General features: G+C 37.1%; 2 protein-coding genes across 2 annotated transcripts in view; both read right to left on the minus strand.

Annotated features, from left to right (window-relative positions):
* Positions 1 to 17,111: 17,111 nt before the first annotated feature.
* LOC110896143 lies at positions 17,112 to 20,100 on the minus strand. Its single transcript, XM_022143592.2, has 3 exons — positions 19,990 to 20,100; positions 19,170 to 19,258; positions 17,112 to 17,472 (listed from the first exon to the last, which is right to left on the minus strand). Exons 1-3 carry the CDS (start codon positions 20,026 to 20,028, stop codon positions 17,325 to 17,327), a joined length of 276 nt encoding a protein of 91 aa, XP_021999284.1. The 5' UTR covers positions 20,029 to 20,100; the 3' UTR covers positions 17,112 to 17,324.
* LOC110896141 (paired amphipathic helix protein Sin3-like 2) overlaps positions 19,170 to 20,966 on the minus strand; it is a 42,331-nt gene continuing 40,534 nt past the window's right edge. The window contains exon 22 of the mRNA XM_022143588.2: positions 19,170 to 19,258. The gene's annotated coding sequence lies outside the window, so the exon portion shown is untranslated. The remainder of the gene's footprint in view (positions 19,259 to 20,966) is intronic.

Genomic DNA, 20,966 nt, shown 5'->3' on the forward strand with positions numbered 1-20,966 from the left:
TGTGAGTTGAGAGAGGTTTTTAATCTTCTCTTGCATCTTCCACCAAATACAAGACCCACTTATATAGAACATGGACATTCATGTGTGTTAGCCAAGTGTCAATCATGCAAAATTGCATGTAATTCTATTGGCCAAAAAGGGTGGCAAAGTTGCATGTATTTCTATTGGCCAAAAAGGGTGGCAAGTGACAAGTGGCGGTGGGTGAGAATACCCGTGTCACCCGGCCCATGTACCCGTCTCTCCGTCCAATACCCGCGTATCGTTCGTAATTACCAGTTATTAGTTAAGTGGATTTTTAGTTCGTTGACCACGGTGTAACTCTTACGGGTCAAGACCCGGTCGGCAGCGTTGACTTATCGAACCGGACATAAATATCCAACAGCTCCCACTTGGACGGTCTCTGATAAGATCTCAACGCAGACAGCCAGCGGTGCTCTAGCTACACATGGCTGCCCCCAATAGGTCATGACACTTTAAAGTCACTAACCAAGGTATCTTCCCTTTAGCAATGTCTTGCTACTTGAAGACAATAGACTTATGGCAATCGTTGTCATCTATCCCTTCTGTAAAAGACATCAATTGAACAATGAGACATGGATCAGATTCAATCTCATATGGCGTTCAATCATTATCGTTCTCGTTCAAGAATCAAAGTGGTCCAATCAAACACACAGTAAGTTTGGGTAAGGCCTTACACTTCACCAGTTTGAATTAACGAGGGCGCCCAGATGTCTAACTGTTACATATAATGTAAGAGTACAAAATCCCATCTTGACTACATACAACTCCCACTGAACTTCAGAACCACTCCCAACCAATGCCTTTATGACTGGCAGTTACGCGACAGCGGTTGACACTGATCAAAGAATAGTCTTTAGTAAACGGAAGTTCTAGTATGTATCTCAGGTCAGAGGATACTAAATGAGTATGCCAAAATCAAAACATCTTATGACTAAGATCCATGAAGATGATTTGATGCGAGTTACATCCAGCATCATTCATAATGAAGCCTGTGAATTTGGAAGTCAATTCCTTGAGTCCAAAATCAGAATAGTCTTAATTCAGAGTCGTTCCCACGAGTCTGATCGACTACGGATAATTTAGAATACAAGATTCACGGATTAAACATATCAAAATCGAACACAGTTGTAGGATTCAAGAATTGCATTTAACTAGTAAATCAAAATGAATACAGGAATACAACTGTTTGATGTTCGTACATCCAAATACTAAATCAAAACATTTCACTAGCTAATCTAAGCCCAATAGCATCCATATGACGGTCATGTTTCTCTTGAGTCATTGGCTTAGTAAATGGGTCAGCTAAGTTTTGATCTGTGTCAATTTTGCTTATAACGATGTCTCCACGTTCCACAGTCTCACGTATGTAGTGAAATTTTCTCAAAATGTGCTTGGCTTTGTGATGTGATCTAGGCTCCTTGGCTTGAGCAATAGCATCTGTGTTATCACAAAATATCTGGATGGGTTTCATGATACTTGGAACCACATCGAGATCGGTTATGAACTTCTTCATCCAAGCAGCTTCCTTTGCGGCATCTGATGCGGCAATGTACTCAGATTCCGTGGTAGAATCAGCTACAACACTCTGCTTGGAGCTTTTCCATGAGACAGCTCCTCCGTTGAGAGTGAACACGAAACCCGTTTGTGAGCGAGAGGTATCCCGATCAGTTTGAAAACTAGCATCAGTGTAACATTTTACAGTGAGCTCCTCATTGACTCCTCCAAATATCAAGAACATATCTTTTGTCCTTCTCAAGTACTTAAGGATGTTCTTAACTGCAGTCCAGTGGGCAACCCCAGGGTTCTGCTGGTAACGGCTGGTCATGCTCAAAGCATACGAGACGTCTGGTCGAGTACATACCATAGCATACATGATAGAACCAATCGCTGAAGCATATGGAACTCCTTCCATTTGCCTTGTCTCTCGGTCCTCAGAGGGAGCTTGCGATTTGTCCAAAACGGTTCCTTTAGTCATTGGAACACCTCCTTTCTTGGAGTTTTCCATCTTGAAGCGCCTCATTACTTGATCTATGTATGTGCTCTGAGTTAGCCCAAGAAGTCGCTTAGATCTATTCCTATAGATCTTGATTCCTAGAATGTAAGCAGCTTCTCCAAGATCCTTCATTGCAAAACAAGATCCCAACCAATGTTTAATTTCCTTAAGCATGGGGATGTTGTTTCCAATGATCAATATATCATCCACATACAAGATGAGAAATGATATAGCACTCCCACTAGCCTTTCTGTAAACACAAGGTTCATCTTCGTTCTTGACAAAGCCAAACTCTTTGACTTTCTGGTCAAAACGAAGATTCCAGCTCCGAGATGCTTGCTTGAGTCCATAAATGGACTTGTTTAGCTTGCATACCATATTAGGATATTTTGGATCGATAAAACCGTCAGGTTGAACCATATAAACATCTTCGGAAAGATGTCCATTAAGAAAGGCGGTCTTAACATCCATTTGCCAAATTTCGTAATCATAGTACGCAGCTATGGCAAGTAATATCCTGATCGATTTGATCATAGCAACGGGTGAGAAGGTTTCATCATAGTCAATACCTTGAGTTTGAGTGAAACCTTTCGCTACTAGCCGTGCTTTATAGGTTTGTATATTTCCATGCCTGTCAGTTTTTCTCTTGAAAACCCATTTGCTCCCTACTGCCCGAGATTCGGGGGGTAGCTCAACCAAGTCCCAGACTTGATTGTCACGCATGGATTGCATCTCGGCTTTCATGGCCTCTAGCCATTTCGCAGAATCTGGATTAGAAATAGCAGATTTGTAACTAGTAGGCTCGTCATCAGACTCGGCTACTGTCAGGACTTCAGAACCCTCAACATGCCAAAGGTATCTATCGGGTTCTTTACGAGTCCTGATGCTCCTGCGAAGGCTTGTGTTCGGGTCTGATTCGGTATCAACAATTTGTTGTGGTTCAGACGTTCCGACCTCGTCAACGGTTGCTTGTAGTCCTTGGACTTCTTCAAGATCTACTAAGTTACTTCCAGTTCCTCGACTAAGAAGTTCATCTTCAAGGAACCTTTTAGCCTTCCTTTTGATGGAAATCGTATTTGCATCAGGATGGTAGAAGTAATAACCGCATTGGTTATAGCATCCGACGAAAACAACCTTTTCGCCTCGAGGGTCGAGCTTGTCATCAGAGTCACTTGTGATGTAAGCATCACACCCCCATACTCTTAGGTAACTCAAATTCGGCTTATGCCCATGCCATATCTCATATGGAGTTTTGTTTACCTTTTTAGTCGGCGCTAGATTTACGAGTCGAGCAGCAGTCATAAGAGCAAAACCCCAAAAGGAGTGAGGTAAATTTGTTCTACACATCATCGATCGAATCATATTTAGTAAGGTTCGATTTCTCCTTTCACACACGCCATTAAGTTGGGGTGTGCCTGGTGGAGTGGGTTGTGAAACTATTCCACGTTCCTTTAGATGATCGAGAAATTCCAAGCTGAGGTACTCACCGCCTCGATCTGAGCAAAGCATTTTAATCTTTCTATTAAGTTGGTTTTCAACTTCGTTTTGAAACTCTTTGAACTTTTCAAAAGTTTCATGCTTATGCTTCATGAGATAGACATAAGCATATCGACTATAGTCATCGATGAACGTAACGAAGTATCTCTCGTGATTCCTAGTCATGGTTCTAAAAGGACCACATACATCTGAGTGTATGAGTCCTAGTAGATCGCTAGCTCGTTCACCAACATGGGTGAAGGGATCCTTGGTGAGTTTGCCAGCTAAGCAAGACTCGCAATCATCAAATGAGTCCGTTCCGGTGGATTTAAGAATCCCCTCAGATTGGAGCCATTTTACGCGTGCCTTGCTTATATGGCCAAGTCTACAATGCCATAGGAATGAATCACTAGTACCATTTTTCTGACATTTAGAAAGGTGATATATGTTACTGCTAGGCTGAACATTAATTTCATAGATACCGTTTCGAGGTTTAGCCTCAAAATAGTAAATACCATTTAGATAAGCAGAAATAGCAATACCATTAAAAACATATCTAAATCCTTGTTCATAAAGCAACGAAACTGAAATGATGTTTCTGGTTAAACCAGGTGCATAAAGACAATTGTTCAAAACAACGATAAGACCAGAAGGACATGTAAGATTAAATGTGCCAGTTGCCAGAACTGGGACTCTTTTCCCATCGCCAACAATGAGCTCCATGTCTCCCGGCTTCAGTTTCTTCCACTTCTCAGGCTCCTGCAAGACATTAATGATGTGATAACCACACCCGGTATCAAATACCCATGTGTTGCTTGAAACAGTGAAAAGTTCGATAACATATAATAGAATACCTGGAGATTCTCCATTAGCCTTCTTCACTTTGAGCTTGGCAAGATACTCGGGGCAGTTATGTTTCCAGTGCCCCATCTTGTTACACTCATAGCATTGCCGCTCTTCTGGAAGAGGGGCTTTCACAGCTTGCTTCCTCTTGTTGGTGGCAGGTTTGGCAGCAACAGGAGCCTTTCCTTTGTTTTTGCTGTTATAACTTTTCTTCTTTGTTTTGGGCTTTTTAACACCACCAGATCGAACCATTAACACTTGGCTTACTTTGTTGGAAATGTTCATCTCTGCCGTTTTGAGCATCCCGTGTAGCTCTGGCACTGTCTTTACCCAGTCATTCATGTTAAAGTTCATAACAAATTGATCATAGTGACTGGAAAGAGAGTTGAGAATGAAGTCAACAGCCATCTCATCTTGGAGAGGATAACCAAGTTTGTTCAGTTGGTCGATGTAGCCTTTCATCTTGAGGACATGAGCACTAACTGAGGAACCCTCTTGCATTTTACAGCTTATGAGCTGTTTCATGGTGTCATAGCATTCCTGACGGGCTTGTTTCTGAAACATGCCCTTGAGTTTTTCAATCATGTCGAAGGCATTCATGTCTTCCATATTCTTCTGAAGATCTGGAGACATGGTGGCTTGCATGAGGCAAGCAACTTCCATGGCATCTTCTTTATGTTTGTCAAAAGCCTTCTTCGCAACCACAGTGTTGTTCTCGGGTGCGGTTGGGATCGGGGTTTCCAAAACATAAAGCCTTTTTGCCATCTTGAGAACGATTCTCAAGTTGCGGTGCCACTCAAGAAAATTGGTGTTATTCAATTTTTCTTTCTCAAGTATGGACTTGAGAGCAAAAGAGGAGATTTTTTCAGATGACATCTGTTAAGCAAAAATTATTTAATTAGTATTTTCAATGTATTTCCTTATTTAGTGAGGTGAGACGATAAGGAGCGAGAATCCGGTTAGAAGCTCTTTCTAAAGGCAGCTGGGGCATGCAACATTAGCAAGAGGTTCAAGCGGACTGACAACGATTGTCAATTGTGAGAAAAGCACAACTCCCGGGGTTTATGAGGCTGCGAGGACAATCGTTTGTCCTTGCATTGATACGTTTGGCCTCATCTATGCCACCTTTGTTCTCGAGACGGCTGGGGCACGCAACACGAGAAGAAAAGTAATAGTCTTCCTAAAACGGTCACATGTGGAAGGGCCGGATGTGTCGACGGAACCCTTGCACCTTGGAAGGATAAACTAGACACCAAGTGTCGTGCTGTGGCTCCGACACTGATGGTTCGCATTATGCCCCAAGTGTTACTAGTAGTAGGATGGCATAGACTATTGATTTTAATTTTTACCAAATAGGGTCGTTATAGTCGGTTTTAATCTAAATATTATATTTGCGACATAACCAAAAAGACCCTTTCACCTCTCGGGACAATTAGTTTTAGATAACCTATAAAAATAAGTTTGTTGTCACACCCCAACCGATGGCGGAAACATCGGGATGAGACGAAGTGTGTAAAGATTGCTAGAGACGTCATAACACTATGTGACAATATTTAATTAAATTCAAATTTCATTTCAAAACTAAATGCCATACAAATTCGAAAGGAAATAACAACACTGTTTCAACAAATAACATAACAAAAAAATAGATAAATTTAGGTGTGTATCTAGCCCACCCTAAACTTGTTTCATCAATCATCCATACTTCAATAATCAACCTGCAACATGTATTAAAATAGAGTTTCAATGCAAAAGCAAAGAGCGAGTATACAAGTTTGTTTACATAGCATAATAGAATAAAAACTCGTGTCCAACATGAACATATTAAAATAGTTTCAACCATGCTAGTTTACGCAGTCCAAGTGATAGCCCAAGTTTCCAATGCGTTAAAGTACCTAACCCAAAGTTTCACGGGAGGTTAATATGTCTCCTCCTAACAATACCCCAAAGACTAACGGGGAGGTGCATTACCCCTATAGCGCTACCATTGTTAAGGCGGAACTACACACAAAGATTAAATGTTCACATAGCACAAAATAGTCTCAAGTTTCACAAGTTTCATGTTTAAAAGGATAGAGCATGTTTCAAATAAGTTTCAAGTGTCACATGTGTTTAATATAGAATACATGTTGCACCCAAAGTGTTTAAAAGTAAAATGGGTTCGAGTATACTCACGGTTTACAAGTGGTGACTTGAAGTTCCGAGAGCAAGTTTGTAGATGAGTTAGTTTGGAGCACCTTGTCCTTCTACACAAGGAAACGTAGGTGTGTGAGTTTGGCGTATACGGAAGATTATAGATTCGGAGTTTTTTTAAAATATAAAGAAAGTAACGTAGGTGAAAATAATCATCTTGTACACATAACTCTTGTTCTTGACACTATTGAAACTCAAAAGAGTTGGTATGATTTCATGGATTCTAAGATCCATTAGAGTCGTAACAAGGGCATGGTCATAGATGATGTAACGTCCACTTAACAAATAACTATTAAGTCATCATCAAGTCTTAGTTACTTAGATGTATACGTATAGAATAACTTAGATATTATATAGTTTTACAAGTCTTAAGATTCAAGCATGAGGTAGGAGATTAATGTCTCCATTTAGGTACCTCTTTGTGTCATAGAATACATACATGAGGTAGGAAGAACAAGCTTCCATTTAGGCACCTCTATTGTTCACCACTACACTTGTTGTTATAAACAACAAGGAGGGTCATGAACATACAAGTATCAAGGTATTAACAACAACTAATCTATAGTAAAACATCAAGTAATGAGTGGATTCTTATGAAGGATAGCCCAAGCTAATCCAACCATCACACATTCGACAAGTTTCACACTTGAACATTACTTGTGGGTAAAACCCTAATTAAAACAGAAAGTTTATGAGGTTTTAACCTCTGATTTAGATGTCTCAACCATGTTTTTAAGCTTAACCAACCATAAGAGGGGTTGTAAGCATTAGGACATTGGTTTGAGATGTGTTTCACGCAAGTTAGATGAAGTTTGCATAAGTTTGAAACAAAACAGAAAGTTTTTGGTCAATTTCGGAGCAATTCCAGGTCTGATTTCTCCAAGGAGAAGTCAAGGAATCAAACTACATGATTAACCAAGCAAGTAGGAAAAAGAATCAAGCAATTTCGTTAAGAAATGAGCAAGTTATACCACTTTTAGTGTAGGTGTATCAATCTGCCCGAAAATGCAGCTTTGTGCTTGAATTTGGGAGTGTTTTGGTGAAGTTTGAGAGTGGTGAAAGTGTCCAAGTGCTTGGGGGAGCTTGGGTACTTATAGGGGAGTGATTAGGGTTGATTAGAGGTGATTACAAGAGCCAAAACTCGGTTTAAACTCAAGAATCCCGCCCAAAAACGAAGCTGGTCGCGACCTTTCAAGAGTCTGCTGAACATGGACCTCACGCGGCCCGCCTGGGATATCCAGGTAAGTTCACGCGGGGCGTGAGCCTCTTGTGGTTCTGAATAAGTTTCATTTTTTTACAATTTGGCCCCTGGAGTTGTGTAATTGATGCATTTAAGGGGTTTTAAGGGCCATTCTTGTTACAAAAGCATAGATTAGGTTATGATTAAGTATGAGGAGTATAAACCAAAAATAATAAAGCGTAATAGTATCAAATCAAGTGTCGTTCTCGTTCTAAATACGTTCCATGCATAAGTTTAGATTAATTACAAGTTTCGCACATAGTTTCCAAGAATCACGACTAAACATAGATTGATTCACCAAATCGAACATACGAGTATACATAGAATGCGTTTAACATAGATGTAACAAAATATAAGCTTCATTAATGATCCAAGTCTCGGTTTGACAATGATTACAAAGAAGGAAACGATTATAAGAATACAAAGTTTCCGAAAATAGAAATACGAACAAAACTTTCTATAAATGGAAAGTACAAAAGAGCCGGGCGTTACAGTCTCCCCTCCTTTAGGAAATTTCGTCCCGAAATTTAGGAAGACGTAGGCTTGAAAAAGTTTTGATAATAGGGTGATTATTAAGAAATGAGACTTTGAAAATTTGAAACGTTTTGAGAGGTATGAAGTTTTGGAAAACGACAAGGCCTAGTATTTTGAATAATGTGATAATGGTCTACTAAGTACGTCTATATAAGAATTAAGGATAGGAAGACGGTTTAACAGACTTGATTGTCAACGAGGTTCGTATAAAAGACAAAAATAATGGAGAATACTAGAAGTATAGAAGCGGATGATTGATTCTTAATAAACGAATGCATGTATATGAATGATATAAGTAGTAGATAGACGAAAGTAGCGTGTTAAAGATGAAGTCTCGTCATGGGTAATCGGATATAATGCGTTTGTGAGTTGCTTAAAGTTTGTATAAGGTCCAAAAGGTCTTCAAAACACTGAATTTCTCATGGCACCTTTTACGAGAGTTTGGTAACATGGTGAAAACACTTATATATAGGAAGTACCAGCGGCGTATCCACCATGTTTTGACCATGTGACGTCCGTTTCGTATCCGGTGTCATGTTACGTTCCGTGTCTTACCATACACAATAGTACACTCTATGGTTCTCATACGACTATCACTATAATCCCGTGTGCACCCGCGATTACATTGATCGTCACATGATCCGCATAACTTGTACTAGTTGCGTATGAATTAAGGTATAAATAAATTCTAAAAATAAGATTGTGTGCATAGAGGTATAGCATATAAGCACGCTTGTGTTCCAAATAGTATAACAACGTAAGCGAATCCCTCGGGTTTCGCCCGCGTATAGTGCGAAAGTATAAATTTTGTGTAAAAAGCATGAGTCTAGTATAAGTTTAAATACGAACACGCACGGGAGCATAAACACAAAACGCATGCCAGGAGTATGAGTAAAAGTATGAGTATATATGTGAGTACAATTTTGAGCATAAACGAATGAGCGTGAGCATAAACGTAAATCGTATAAATGAGAGTATATATATAAGTATGAGTCTATCATAAATTGTATAAATGCGAGTATAACTATGAATTTAAGTATAAACATAATTGTATTGGTATGAGGAAAATATATGGATGTGAATATAAGTTTAAGCATAGTTGTATAGGTACAGGTACAAGTAGGATATATGAGTATAAACACGAATATGAATATTAGCGCAACGTAATTGTGAGTGTAAGTATAATTGTATTACATGAATATAAACTTGGACATAAGTATGGCGTAAATGTATAATTTGTGAACATGAGTATAATGTAAAGTGTATGAATACGTATATGATTATGAAAATAAACATAAATGTGTAAGCGTAAGATGCATAAATACGAATATGGATATGAGTGTAATAAGTAATAATTTTGTGTGTGGTATTAATCGTAACATACGAATTTAAGTATGTAAAAGGCCGAGAAGTTTTGAGTACAAAAACAAAATGAGGGTATAAGTGTAATTGACACGAGATATAAACTAAAGCACATAAAATGATATACATATATAGTTGTTTGAGCAGAGCGTGACGTTTAATTAAATCAAAATAGATTGAGTTGTCATGGAACGTAGCATCTAGTTTGTGAATGTAAGGAGAGTGTAAAACATCTATTGATTATGTGAATTGTACTTTGTAAAAGAAAGGAAATGCTACTCTTGTTTTAAAAAGGATTTACATACGTTGGAGATGGTTGGTTATTATGAAGTTTCCGTGCCCACACATTTTAAATTAAATTGACGTATTGGATAATGGTTGAAAGGTTCTAGAAGTAAATAAGTTTGCATCGTTTTAAATGATCTTGCATTAAAGAAGAAATTCGAATTTTAGAGATTTTTTTTTGTGACAACGTTGATTCGTAAGAAAAAAGATTTTGGTATACGATCTTAGTGATTGCTAAAAAAGCGTCTTTAATAAAAACATTTTACTGATTTTGAAAGAAATTTTAGGAAATGATTGAATAACATTGGTAGTATTTTATAGGTGTGCGTGAAAAAGTTGGTTTGATTCCTAATTGAAAATAGAAAATCTCTAGTTTAAGGATATAAGATGAGCCTTTTTCAATAGTTACGTTGAATACAAAATTTCGTGGGCAATGGATTTATTAAACCAACTAGGTTGATAAGTAGCATTTCGTAAATTTTGAAAATCGAGGAATAAGCGTTTATGGTAAAGGTTAAGAATTTTGTGTGTATGAGCTATATAAAATAGATTGTAGAATAAGAAATTCATTTATATAAACAGTGCATGTTGAAATAGATAGGGATTTTGCTAATGATAAACGATTTAGATATAAACGTGATCATGTTTACGTAATATAGTCTATTAAGGAAAATATTGGTAACGATCACCTAGGTAAGGGAATCACCCCTAATTCGTTGGCGAGGTCGTTGTAAGACGAGAAAAGAAACGAAGTTAGTCGTCAAGGTAAGGAAATCACTCTCATCTTGATGATGTGGCTCCATTTATTGTTACAAGGGGCATAAATAAAATTATGTGAAATTATGTATGTGAATAATGTATAAATGTATGATAAAGTACTCGTACGATATATGCGTAAAAGTGAAATTTCAAAAAATAATTCGAATTCGAAAAGAGGGAGTAGGTGAGACTTGGTCATAATGTTTGTTTAAGAAAACGAAATTGATCACATAGCATAAAGAATCACATAGCATAAAGGTTCAAGTTGATTTGCATAGCATAAAAGTTTAAACTTTTCATATAGCATAGTCATGAATTCCACATAGCATAACATGAATAAACGAAAGCATTGTAAATTTCTTTTGTTCACGAGGGATTATTATTGTTTGTGATTGCGATAACGTGCGAAATGATTAAAACGACATTTCGAAATGAATGAACGTTCAAGTATAAAATCACATATAAATTGAGATTCATAAAAGAGAGGCTCAATAAAACATTGGATTGTTTCGGGTAGAGAAACGTCGACTATTCCAAAGTGGGTCGAAAGTTCTTTCGATTTAGAGATATTGTGCTTTGGCCTATAAGTAAGATACTCTCGTCGAGAAGCGATTAACGGTATCTTACCCTTCCGGTTACTACACATCTCTAAATGATTGAAACATTCGGGACTTTAGCGAGAATAAAAATCGAGGAATGGGACTTAATCGACGAGATGCGGGTTTCACCCCTAACTTGACGATTTCGTACCCTAAATGTGGTTGGTACTCGTCGATCAAAATAAAATTTTGACACTTTGACGAGGGTCCACTAGAGTTGAAATGGAAATTACCATTAAGTTGTGGATGTCACTCCTAGCTTAATGGTGAAATTTCGTGCAAAATAGATTAAAGGTAGAATGAGAGTCGTTTACCAAATTGTGGGTTTCACGCCTATTTTGGTAAATTCTTCTCGTTGGTGTTATAAGAGCATAAAAATAGCATAAGTGTATTAGTGTTAGCCTTAGGAAAGGCACATAAATTTAATCAACAAGAAGTATAGCTAGGAAGCATGCATGGTAGAGTACAAAAGTTTTAAACAACAAATAAGAGGCAAAATTCCTAGAACTATAGATTAGGGCAAAAGCATGGCAATTTTCCTAATTCCCTATAGTTATGGCTCTGATACCAATCTGTCACACCCCAACCGATGGCGGAAACATCGGGATGAGACGAAGTGTGTAAAGATTGCTAGAGACGTCATAACACTATGTGACAATATTTAATTAAATTCAAATTTCATTTCAAAACTAAATGTCATACAAATTCGAAAGGAAATAACAACACTGTTTCAACAAATAACATAACAAAAAAATAGATAAATTTAGGTGTGTATCTAGCCCACCCTAAACTTGTTTCATCAATCATCCATACTTCAATAATCAACCTGCAACATGTATTAAAATAGAGTTTCAATGCAAAAGCAAAGAGCGAGTATACAAGTTTGTTTACATAGCATAATAGAATAAAAACTCGTGTCCAACATGAACATATTAAAATAGTTTCAACCATGCTAGTTTACGCAGTCCAAGTGATAGCCCAAGTTTCCAATGCGTTAAAGTACCTAATCCAAAGTTTCACGGGAGGTTAATATGTCTCCTCCTAACAATACCCCAAAGACTAACGGGGAGGTGCATTACCCCTATAGCGCTACCATTGTTAAGGCGGAACTACACACAAAGATTAAACGTTCACATAGCACAAAATAGTCTCAAGTTTCACAAGTTTCATGTTTAAAAGGATAGAGCATGTTTCAAATAAGTTTCAAGTGTCACATGCGTTTAATATAGAATACATGTTGCACCCAAAGTGTTTAAAAGTAAAATGGGTTCGAGTATACTCACGGTTTACAAGTGGTGACTTAAAGTTCCGAGAGCAAGTTTGTAGATGAGTTAGTTTGGAGCACCTTGTCCTTCTACACAAGGAAACGTAGGTGTGTGAGTTTGGCGTATACGGAAGATTATAGATTCGGAGTTTTTTTTAAAATATAAAGAAAGTAACATAGGTGAAAATAATCATCTTGTACACATAACTCTTGTTCTTGACACTATTGAAACTCAAAAGAGTTGGTATGATTTCATGGATTCTAAGATCCATTAGAGTCGTAACAAGGGCATGGTCATAGATGATGTAACGTCCACTTAACAAATAACTATTAAGTCATCATCAAGTCTTAGTTACTTAGATGTATACGTATAGAATAACTTAGATATTATATAGTTTTACAAGTCTTAAGATTCAAGCATGAGGTAGGAGATTAATGTCTCCATTTAGGTACCTCTTTGTGTCATAGAATACATACATGAGGTAGGAAGAACAAACTTCCATTTAGGCACCTCTATTGTTCACCACTACACTTGTTGTTATAAACAACAAGGAGGGTCATGAACATACAAGTATCAAGGTATTAACAACAACTAATCTATAGTAAAACATCAAGTAATGAGTGGATTCTTATGAAGGATAGCCCAAGCTAATCCAACCATCACACATTCGACAAGTTTCACACTTGAACATTACTTGTGGGTAAAACCCTAATTAAAACAGAAAGTTTATGAGGTTTTAACCTCTGATTTAGATGTCTCAACCATGTTTTTAAGCTTAACCAACCATAAGAGGGGTTGTAAGCATTAGGACATTGGTTTGAGATGTGTTTCACGCAAGTTAGATGAAGTTTGCATAAGTTTGAAACAAAACAGAAAGTTTTTGGTCAATTTCGGAGCAATTCCAGGTCTGATTTCTCCAAGGAGAAGTCAAGGAATCAAACTACATGATTAACCAAGCAAGTAGGAAAAAGAATCAAGCAATTTCGTTAAGAAATGAGCAAGTTATACCACTTTTAGTGTAGGTGTATCAATCTGCCCGAAAATGCAGCTTTGTGCTTGAATTTGGGAGTGTTTTGGTGAAGTTTGAGAGTGGTGAAAGTGTCCAAGTGCTTGGGGGAGCTTGGGTACTTATAGGGGAGTGATTAGGGTTGATTAGAGGTGATTACAAGAGCCAAAACTCGGTTTAAACTCAAGAATCCCGCCCAAAAACGAAGCTGGTCGCGACCTTTCAAGAGTCTGCTGAACATGGACCTCACGCGGCCCGCCTGGGATATCCAGGTAAGTTCACGCGGGGCGTGAGCCTCTTGTGGTTCTGAATAAGTTTCATTTTTTTACAATTTGGCCCCTGGAGTTGTGTAATTGATGCATTTAAGGGGTTTTAAGGGCCATTCTTGTTACAAAAGCATAGATTAGGTTATGATTAAGTATGAGGAGTATAAACCAAAAATAATAAAGCGTAATAGTATCAAATCAAGTGTCGTTCTCGTTCTAAATACGTTCCATGCATAAGTTTAGATTAATTACAAGTTTCGCACATAGTTTCCAAGAATCACGACTAAACATAGATTGATTCACCAAATCGAACATACGAGTATACATAGAATGCGTTTAACATAGATGTAACAAAATATAAGCTTCATTAATGATCCAAGTCTCGGTTTGACAATGATTACAAAGAAGGAAACGATTATAAGAATACAAAGTTTCCGAAAATAGAAATACGAACAAAACTTTCTATAAATGGAAAGTACAAAAGAGCCGGGCGTTACATTTGTCACGACTTGGAATAACCAATTAAAGTTAATAGTGAAAACTATTAAGTTTATGAGTTTTAAAGATGTGAAAAAAAAACATGTTATAAAACTCTAGTGGTTATAAAAAAAATATCCAAGTTGCTAGAACTTGCCTTTTCCGATTTCTTTTAAAAAAAAACTTTTAAGAATACATTTTGGTATTAAGTTGAAGTGTGATAACATTTATCAAAAGGCAACCATAATAGCAAAAAATGAATATGTAAATCATATGGGCATGATTATGATCTTGCTAGAGCCAATTAGCAAGATCAAAGGGGTCACGGTCACAAAACACAAAACAACCACAAGGATGGACTTGAGTGCATCTTGTTGTCTTAAGTGACTCCCACTAACTCCAAGACTCCTCTTGGCATTCGGTCTTGCTTCGGGTCTTCGGTTCAACAATATTTAACAAGTAAATATAACAAAGACAAAGAACCTTATCTATTACAACTTTGAACGACAAAGCGGGCCAAAACCATAAACTAATCTATTACAACTTTGAGCCGCAAAAACGGGCCAAAACCATGAACAAAACCAAATATAAACACAACCACAAGGTCGGGCCCGATTTACATATTCAACACAACCAAAAAAAAATTTGGGCAATTTTGGTCAACAAAAAAAAAAAAAACTAACAACTAAAATATGACCAAAAAATATATATAGCCCAAAGATAAAAATAAATCAAAAAACTTTAGACTTTTAAAGTTTGTGATTTATTATTCCGGTAAAAAAAAGACCGGTTTCGATTTGCATGTGGTGAGCATCGGCTCTGATACCACTGAAGGAATTTCCGTGGTATATTTTTACTTTTATTTTATGAACCCGGTTCATATTAAATATGTGTTTATTTTGTCACAAGGATTTAGTCAAAACATTTTTGACAAAAAGTGCATGTAGAAATAGGTTATTCAAAATAAACTTTAACTAGTTAAAAAAAAAACATATACACATTTTTGGCAACGGAAGCGTATGTAACAAAATTAACATAAACACTTTTATACCAAGGATTACCCGTAATGGAACAAGGTCACCAACATGCAAACACGAAATAGAACATCAACCATAGGGGGTTTAGATATACCTTCGGTTAGTAAATAACCGGTTGAGACAACGAGGTTCAACGAAAGAATGCTAGTTACACGAACGAGAGATACGCGAATGTGAGCCGGGTCTCGGCGGTGGTGGCCGGCGGCGGGCGGCGGAGAGCGGCGGCGGCGGGCGGTGGTGGGCGGTGGTGACCGGTTTGGGTGTGTGAGTTGAGAGAGGTTTTTAATCTTCTCTTGCATCTTCCACCAAATACAAGACCCACTTATATAGAACATGGACATTCATGTGTGTTAGCCAAGTGTCAATCATGCAAAATTGCATGTAATTCTATTGGCCAAAAAGGGTGGCAAAGTTGCATGTATTTCTATTGGCCAAAAAGGGTGGCAAGTGACAAATGGCGGTGGGTGAGAATACCCGTGTCACCCGGCCCATGTACCCGTCTTTCCGTCCAATACCCGCGTATCGTTCGTAATTACCAGTTATTAGTTAAGTGGATTTTTAGTTCGTTGACCACGGTGTAACTCTTACGGGTCAAGACCCGGTCGGCAGCGTTGACTTATCAAACCGGACATAAATATCCAACACTTTGGTCATGAAAAATAGCAAGAATTCATTGAAGTCAAAAGAGACACATACATAGAAAGACAAATTTCAATCCGTCAGAATTGTATTTATTTCCAATAATTCCTTAATGTAGTAGGTGCTGAGATTAAGGGTGTGTTTTCTAGAGAAATAGCCAACTAAGGAGATAAAATTATTAACAGTTTACTTTGATGAAACATATGTTGATAAACTTAAAACCTTATATATTTTACTTATTTTTCCAAATTTGTCAAACAGATTTTCTACAAACAAAGATTAAAGTTGTGATAAAGAATTTTTTTTTTTTTTTTGAGAGCTGTATAGAAACCTATCATCAGGGCCGTTCCTAGGTTTTTGGAGACCCTAAACGAACTATGAAGTAGGGGCCCTAATTCGCCGATAAACTCTCCTCTAATCCCGACGCAATGGGTGATTGCCCTTACTTTTTTCGTTTCGTGATAGCCGCTAGCCTAGAAATTGAAATGCAGGTTGCGATTGGAAGTGGGAACGATGATTGCGGCTGTATTTAAGGGCTTTAGGCCGCTAAATATTGATGATTAGGTTGATGGTTGTTGTGTTGTAATAGTTGGAAATCAAGGTGAAAAGGATTTTGAAACTTGACCTTTGTTTGCTAAACAATATTTATTTTGGACTCCTTGAATGAAAAATCAGTTTAGTTTTGAAATGAACGTATTTATTTGGGCCTAATACATACATATAGTATATATAATTTTTTTTTAAATCTGAAGGCCCTTATTTTTTGGTGGCCCTAGGCCCATGCCTAGGTTGCCAAGCCTATAGAACCGGCCATGCCTATCATATATAACTACCTAACCCTTATATTTCCTCCTTTACTTGGATTTAATTTCGTAATAATTTTTTACTAAAGCAATTTACTAATTTAGTCATACATTTCCTAAAATGTTTTTTTTTTACAAATAAACTTTTTTTTTTTTTTTTGTAACAAGTAAAATGAAAAATGGTCAATATTTCCTCTATGACATTTGTACTAGTATCTTCTACAAAAGTCCTTATCATATCAACTGAAAAACAATAATAGTTCAATAGATCAGTCCAATTTAGTTTCCATAAGCTAATTTGTATGATCATGTAAGCAAACTCAACAACACAAATTTTTTGGTTTAATATAACCCTTTAAAAATATTTCTAAACAAATATAAATCATACCTCACCCATTAAGGTGATCCACAGTAAATTCCTACTATTCTTATTCAAAAATTTCCCGGGCAACAATTAGGTTTTAAATCTTTGAAAGAATCTCAAATCAAGTTATTGAAGGAGTTGATTTTGGATCACAAAATAACTTCATTTCGGGTCTGCAAAGAACGCGTTAATGGATGGCATAATCTCGGGAGACTTGTTGCGCACAAACTTCCTTACCGCATGCTCTGCATACCTTTCACCCTCCACAAAGTTCTCCAACACACCAGCGCTTCTTTTTTCCTTGGTCACTCTGCGTTTTATGCCAAAATAAAAAAAAAAATAGCTTCAAGTCCCGACGATTAAAGCACTGTCATATAAATAAGAACCAAAACTGCAGAAAATTGAAGCAAAAGCAAATGGAGAATGGACTAAACAATGATCTAAATGATATCATAAAGTCTTGAACAATGCTAGAGCAGCACGCGCGCGCATACGCCATCAAAAGCATAAGTATTATACTGAGTCTGAATGATTAAGACATCTAATCTGAATTGGTCAGACATTTGCCTCTGAACGGTTAAACATTATACTGGCTCTTACTGGTTCAACACTTTAATGGTTCAAACCTCTTACTGGTTCAGTACTTAACCATTCAGAAGTTGCCAAACAGCTCCTACAGCATGTAAGTTATACGCCTTAAGTATCCAAATCAGGTCAGATGATCTTGGACTGGATTATATACTTGAAAGCAAAAACTAGTTCACCTAGAAATTCATCAATTAAGGGATTGATTGGGATGGTGCACTAAATAAATCCATTACTGCAAACTGAAGATAGCCGATGTATTTACAAAGCCTCTGTCTTCTCAACTATTTCTCCTTTTGAAGTCCAAGCTAAGAGTCAATACCCGGCCTTAGCTTGAGGGTGTTAATATTATACTATATTATTACAATTAGAGAGATCTATTTATATACATTGTTTGTATTAGCCTTTGATAATGAATGATATATGATACAAGTTTTCTACCATATTAACTCATGATTTATGAGGCACTTTTAACACATATCAGAAGCATCCTAACCTTAGTGAAGTATAATAATCAATCACTAAATTACATATTAGGCTAGACGGTATGGAGACCGTCCCCGCCCCGGCGCCGCACCTGCACACCATTTCCGCACCCCCGTTGGCGTCATCGGCGTCCTCTTGCGGACGTTCAAGCCGGGCCTCCCCCTTCTCACACACACATATACATACAACACACACACACACACATATATATATAGCCTCATCCTCCATTTCCCTAGGTCCATCCCTTTTAGGTCTAAGCAGTCAATAGCGGTGCTATAGCGGTTAGCGGACCTCAGGGTGTGTAGCGGTCCAAATAGCGGTGGGCCTATAGCGGTGCTATAGCGGTTATAGCAGTAACGGTACTGTTTGATTCTGTTAATTCTTAAATTAAATACTTCAAAGTTACTATTAGTATTTGATTTGCAACAGATTTTGATAATGGAACGATATTACTATGAATTTTGATATTACTATTAATATTTTTCAAAGATATATTTATATATATATAAAAATACATAAATTATGCATGGTATAAAAATTACCGCTATATCACCGCTATAACCTATATATCATATAGCGGACCTTGACCGCTATTCGATTTTGGACCGCTTTAACTGCATAGTTTTAGGCCCATCCTCACACCCATCCTTCGTGGCGGAGCATCCTTTGAGGACTACCCTCTCGCAAACCGAGTAGCCTTAGTTTCTGTGAGTTAGTGAATGAGAAAATTGCCACCTAATCTAGTAATCTATAACTTCATCTCATTCTGATTTTGCAATCGCATAATTACTTCAAAATTAGACATCCACACCCATAAATTCTCGATAACAAATCATAAACAGAAGTTACAAAACAACAACCAAAAAATATTCGAGTTCACAAGTTGCAGATGCATATATAAATACAATACATCTGTGAGTAGAGATGGATACATACCTAACTTCAGGATTACCGCTGATGTTCCGAACCAACTGCATTCCACAGATCCCAACAGCAACACCAACAGCAGCAAACAAAGGATAAACCTGCAACATTCTCAGATCTATCAGACCAGATTTCCAAAGCATCGCTCACAGTAACATCATTTATCATTGGATCGTTTAACTTCAACAACTATAACAACCAACCATATTATATATATTTAATATCATTTTATTATAGCTTTTCTCATTTTTATATGTAATTTTGTGATTACATTGTAACAGATCAGACACGACATGATAAGACACATGACCTCAGATGATATACACGAACACGACACAATAACTTATCATGTTTTTTTTTTCCAAACGCAAACTGTTTAGAAACAGGTTAACAAGAAATAACTTGTTAACAATCCTGTTTAACGACACGGCAATTATCGCATATTTAGTAACATGATTAGTGACACAAAAGTTGCCAAAAATTCATACAAGTCAACTAATATATATATTACTCCTTAGGAATTTAAACAAAAATCCATAAAAGTCTTAACATAACATCCATTACAAATGGAAACAGGTCACAAACAGACACGAATTCCTAAACGTGTGCCTATTTAAAAACACGAAACCTGTTAAGAACATGTCAGGTTAACAGGTCGGAATTTCTGGGCATATGTAATCACAAAATTACCCATAAAAAACTACACTAAATAATATTAATTAATTAGGAGTTTCATTACAAAGAGAAGCCACCCACACACACCCTATATGTGACATGACTCAGGTATATATTCAAAAGAGAGAAGAATAAAGGAAGATCGAAATCTAGGAACCTCAGGCCTCAACCAACGGTTAAAGGTTGAAGACGCCATTATTGTTGAAACGTTGTTACTTGGAGCACAAAAAGGTTGCAAGAGAAACGTTCGCTGCGAATGACGTACGCGAGGGAGGCTCTGAATCGCTTTATATAAGAACGGAAGAATCTTGTACAATGCCCCCTGATGTTTGGGGTTTTGACAAATTGGTCCCTTCAGTCAAAAGTCTAACCTCGAAGGAAGTGCCAGCCACCGCCCACAACTTGTACAACTTGGATGGTCGTTGTTGTTTGCAGGATAATCTATTCTTTCTTTGAATTCATTCTAAGAGCATTCACATTCAAACCATCAAATTATACATACATTACACTAAAAAACAACTCCTATATCAATATATTTTCACTAAAAACAAATACTTTTTCTCTCTCCTTTTCAATTAAATAATATTATCATTACATTTTTCTCTCTCATTCACTCACAACTACTTTCAATATATATTAAAAAATTATAGTGGGTGAACAGTGTTCCCTCAAATATACAGATGAACAGTAACATTTTCTCTCTCCTCCACTCACAACCACTTTTTATACCCTTTATAATATAAAAACTCCCCCTCACATATTTTAATGGATAGAATGTGAATGCTCTAAGGGTATGTTTGGCAACAAGCTTTTAGGAGCTTTTAGAAGCTTCAAGCTTCAAGCTTTTAAGAAAAAGCTTCAGGCCCAATAAAAGCCTTGTTTGGTTGAAACAGGCTTAAAGCTTTTAGATTAGTTGAAAAGCTAATTTTAAAACGCTAGTGAAAGTAGCGTTTAAAAAACCTAGAAGCTTTTAGAATGCATGTGCAATTCCCTTTCTTTAACGATCAACTTGAAGCCCTATCTCTTCTTCAATTTCTCTCACTTTGCTACTCAATCCAACAGGTTTCATCTCTATTTCTCTTAGCTATTCAATTCAGCACACGAAATCCCTCTTATTTAACTCCATCTACTTAT

This window comes from Helianthus annuus, chromosome 7, assembly GCF_002127325.2.
Source record: "Helianthus annuus cultivar XRQ/B chromosome 7, HanXRQr2.0-SUNRISE, whole genome shotgun sequence".
Taxonomy (NCBI): domain Eukaryota; kingdom Viridiplantae; phylum Streptophyta; class Magnoliopsida; order Asterales; family Asteraceae; genus Helianthus; species Helianthus annuus.

What these genes read in the sequence shown, in the direction of transcription:
- LOC110896143 (XM_022143592.2), bottom strand. Translation starts at nt 20,028, where the DNA reads ATGGCGTCTTCAACCTTTAACCGTTGGTTGAGGCCTGAG. An exon ending in ACCGTTGGTTGAGGCCTGAG is followed by an intron (nt 19,259 to 19,989) that starts GTTCCTAGATTT and finishes AGAATGTTGCAG; the next exon opens with GTTTATCCTTTGTTTGCTGC. An exon ending in AGCGGTAATCCTGAAGTTAG is followed by an intron (nt 17,473 to 19,169) that starts GTATGTATCCAT and finishes CATAAAACGCAG; the next exon opens with AGTGACCAAGGAAAAAAGAA.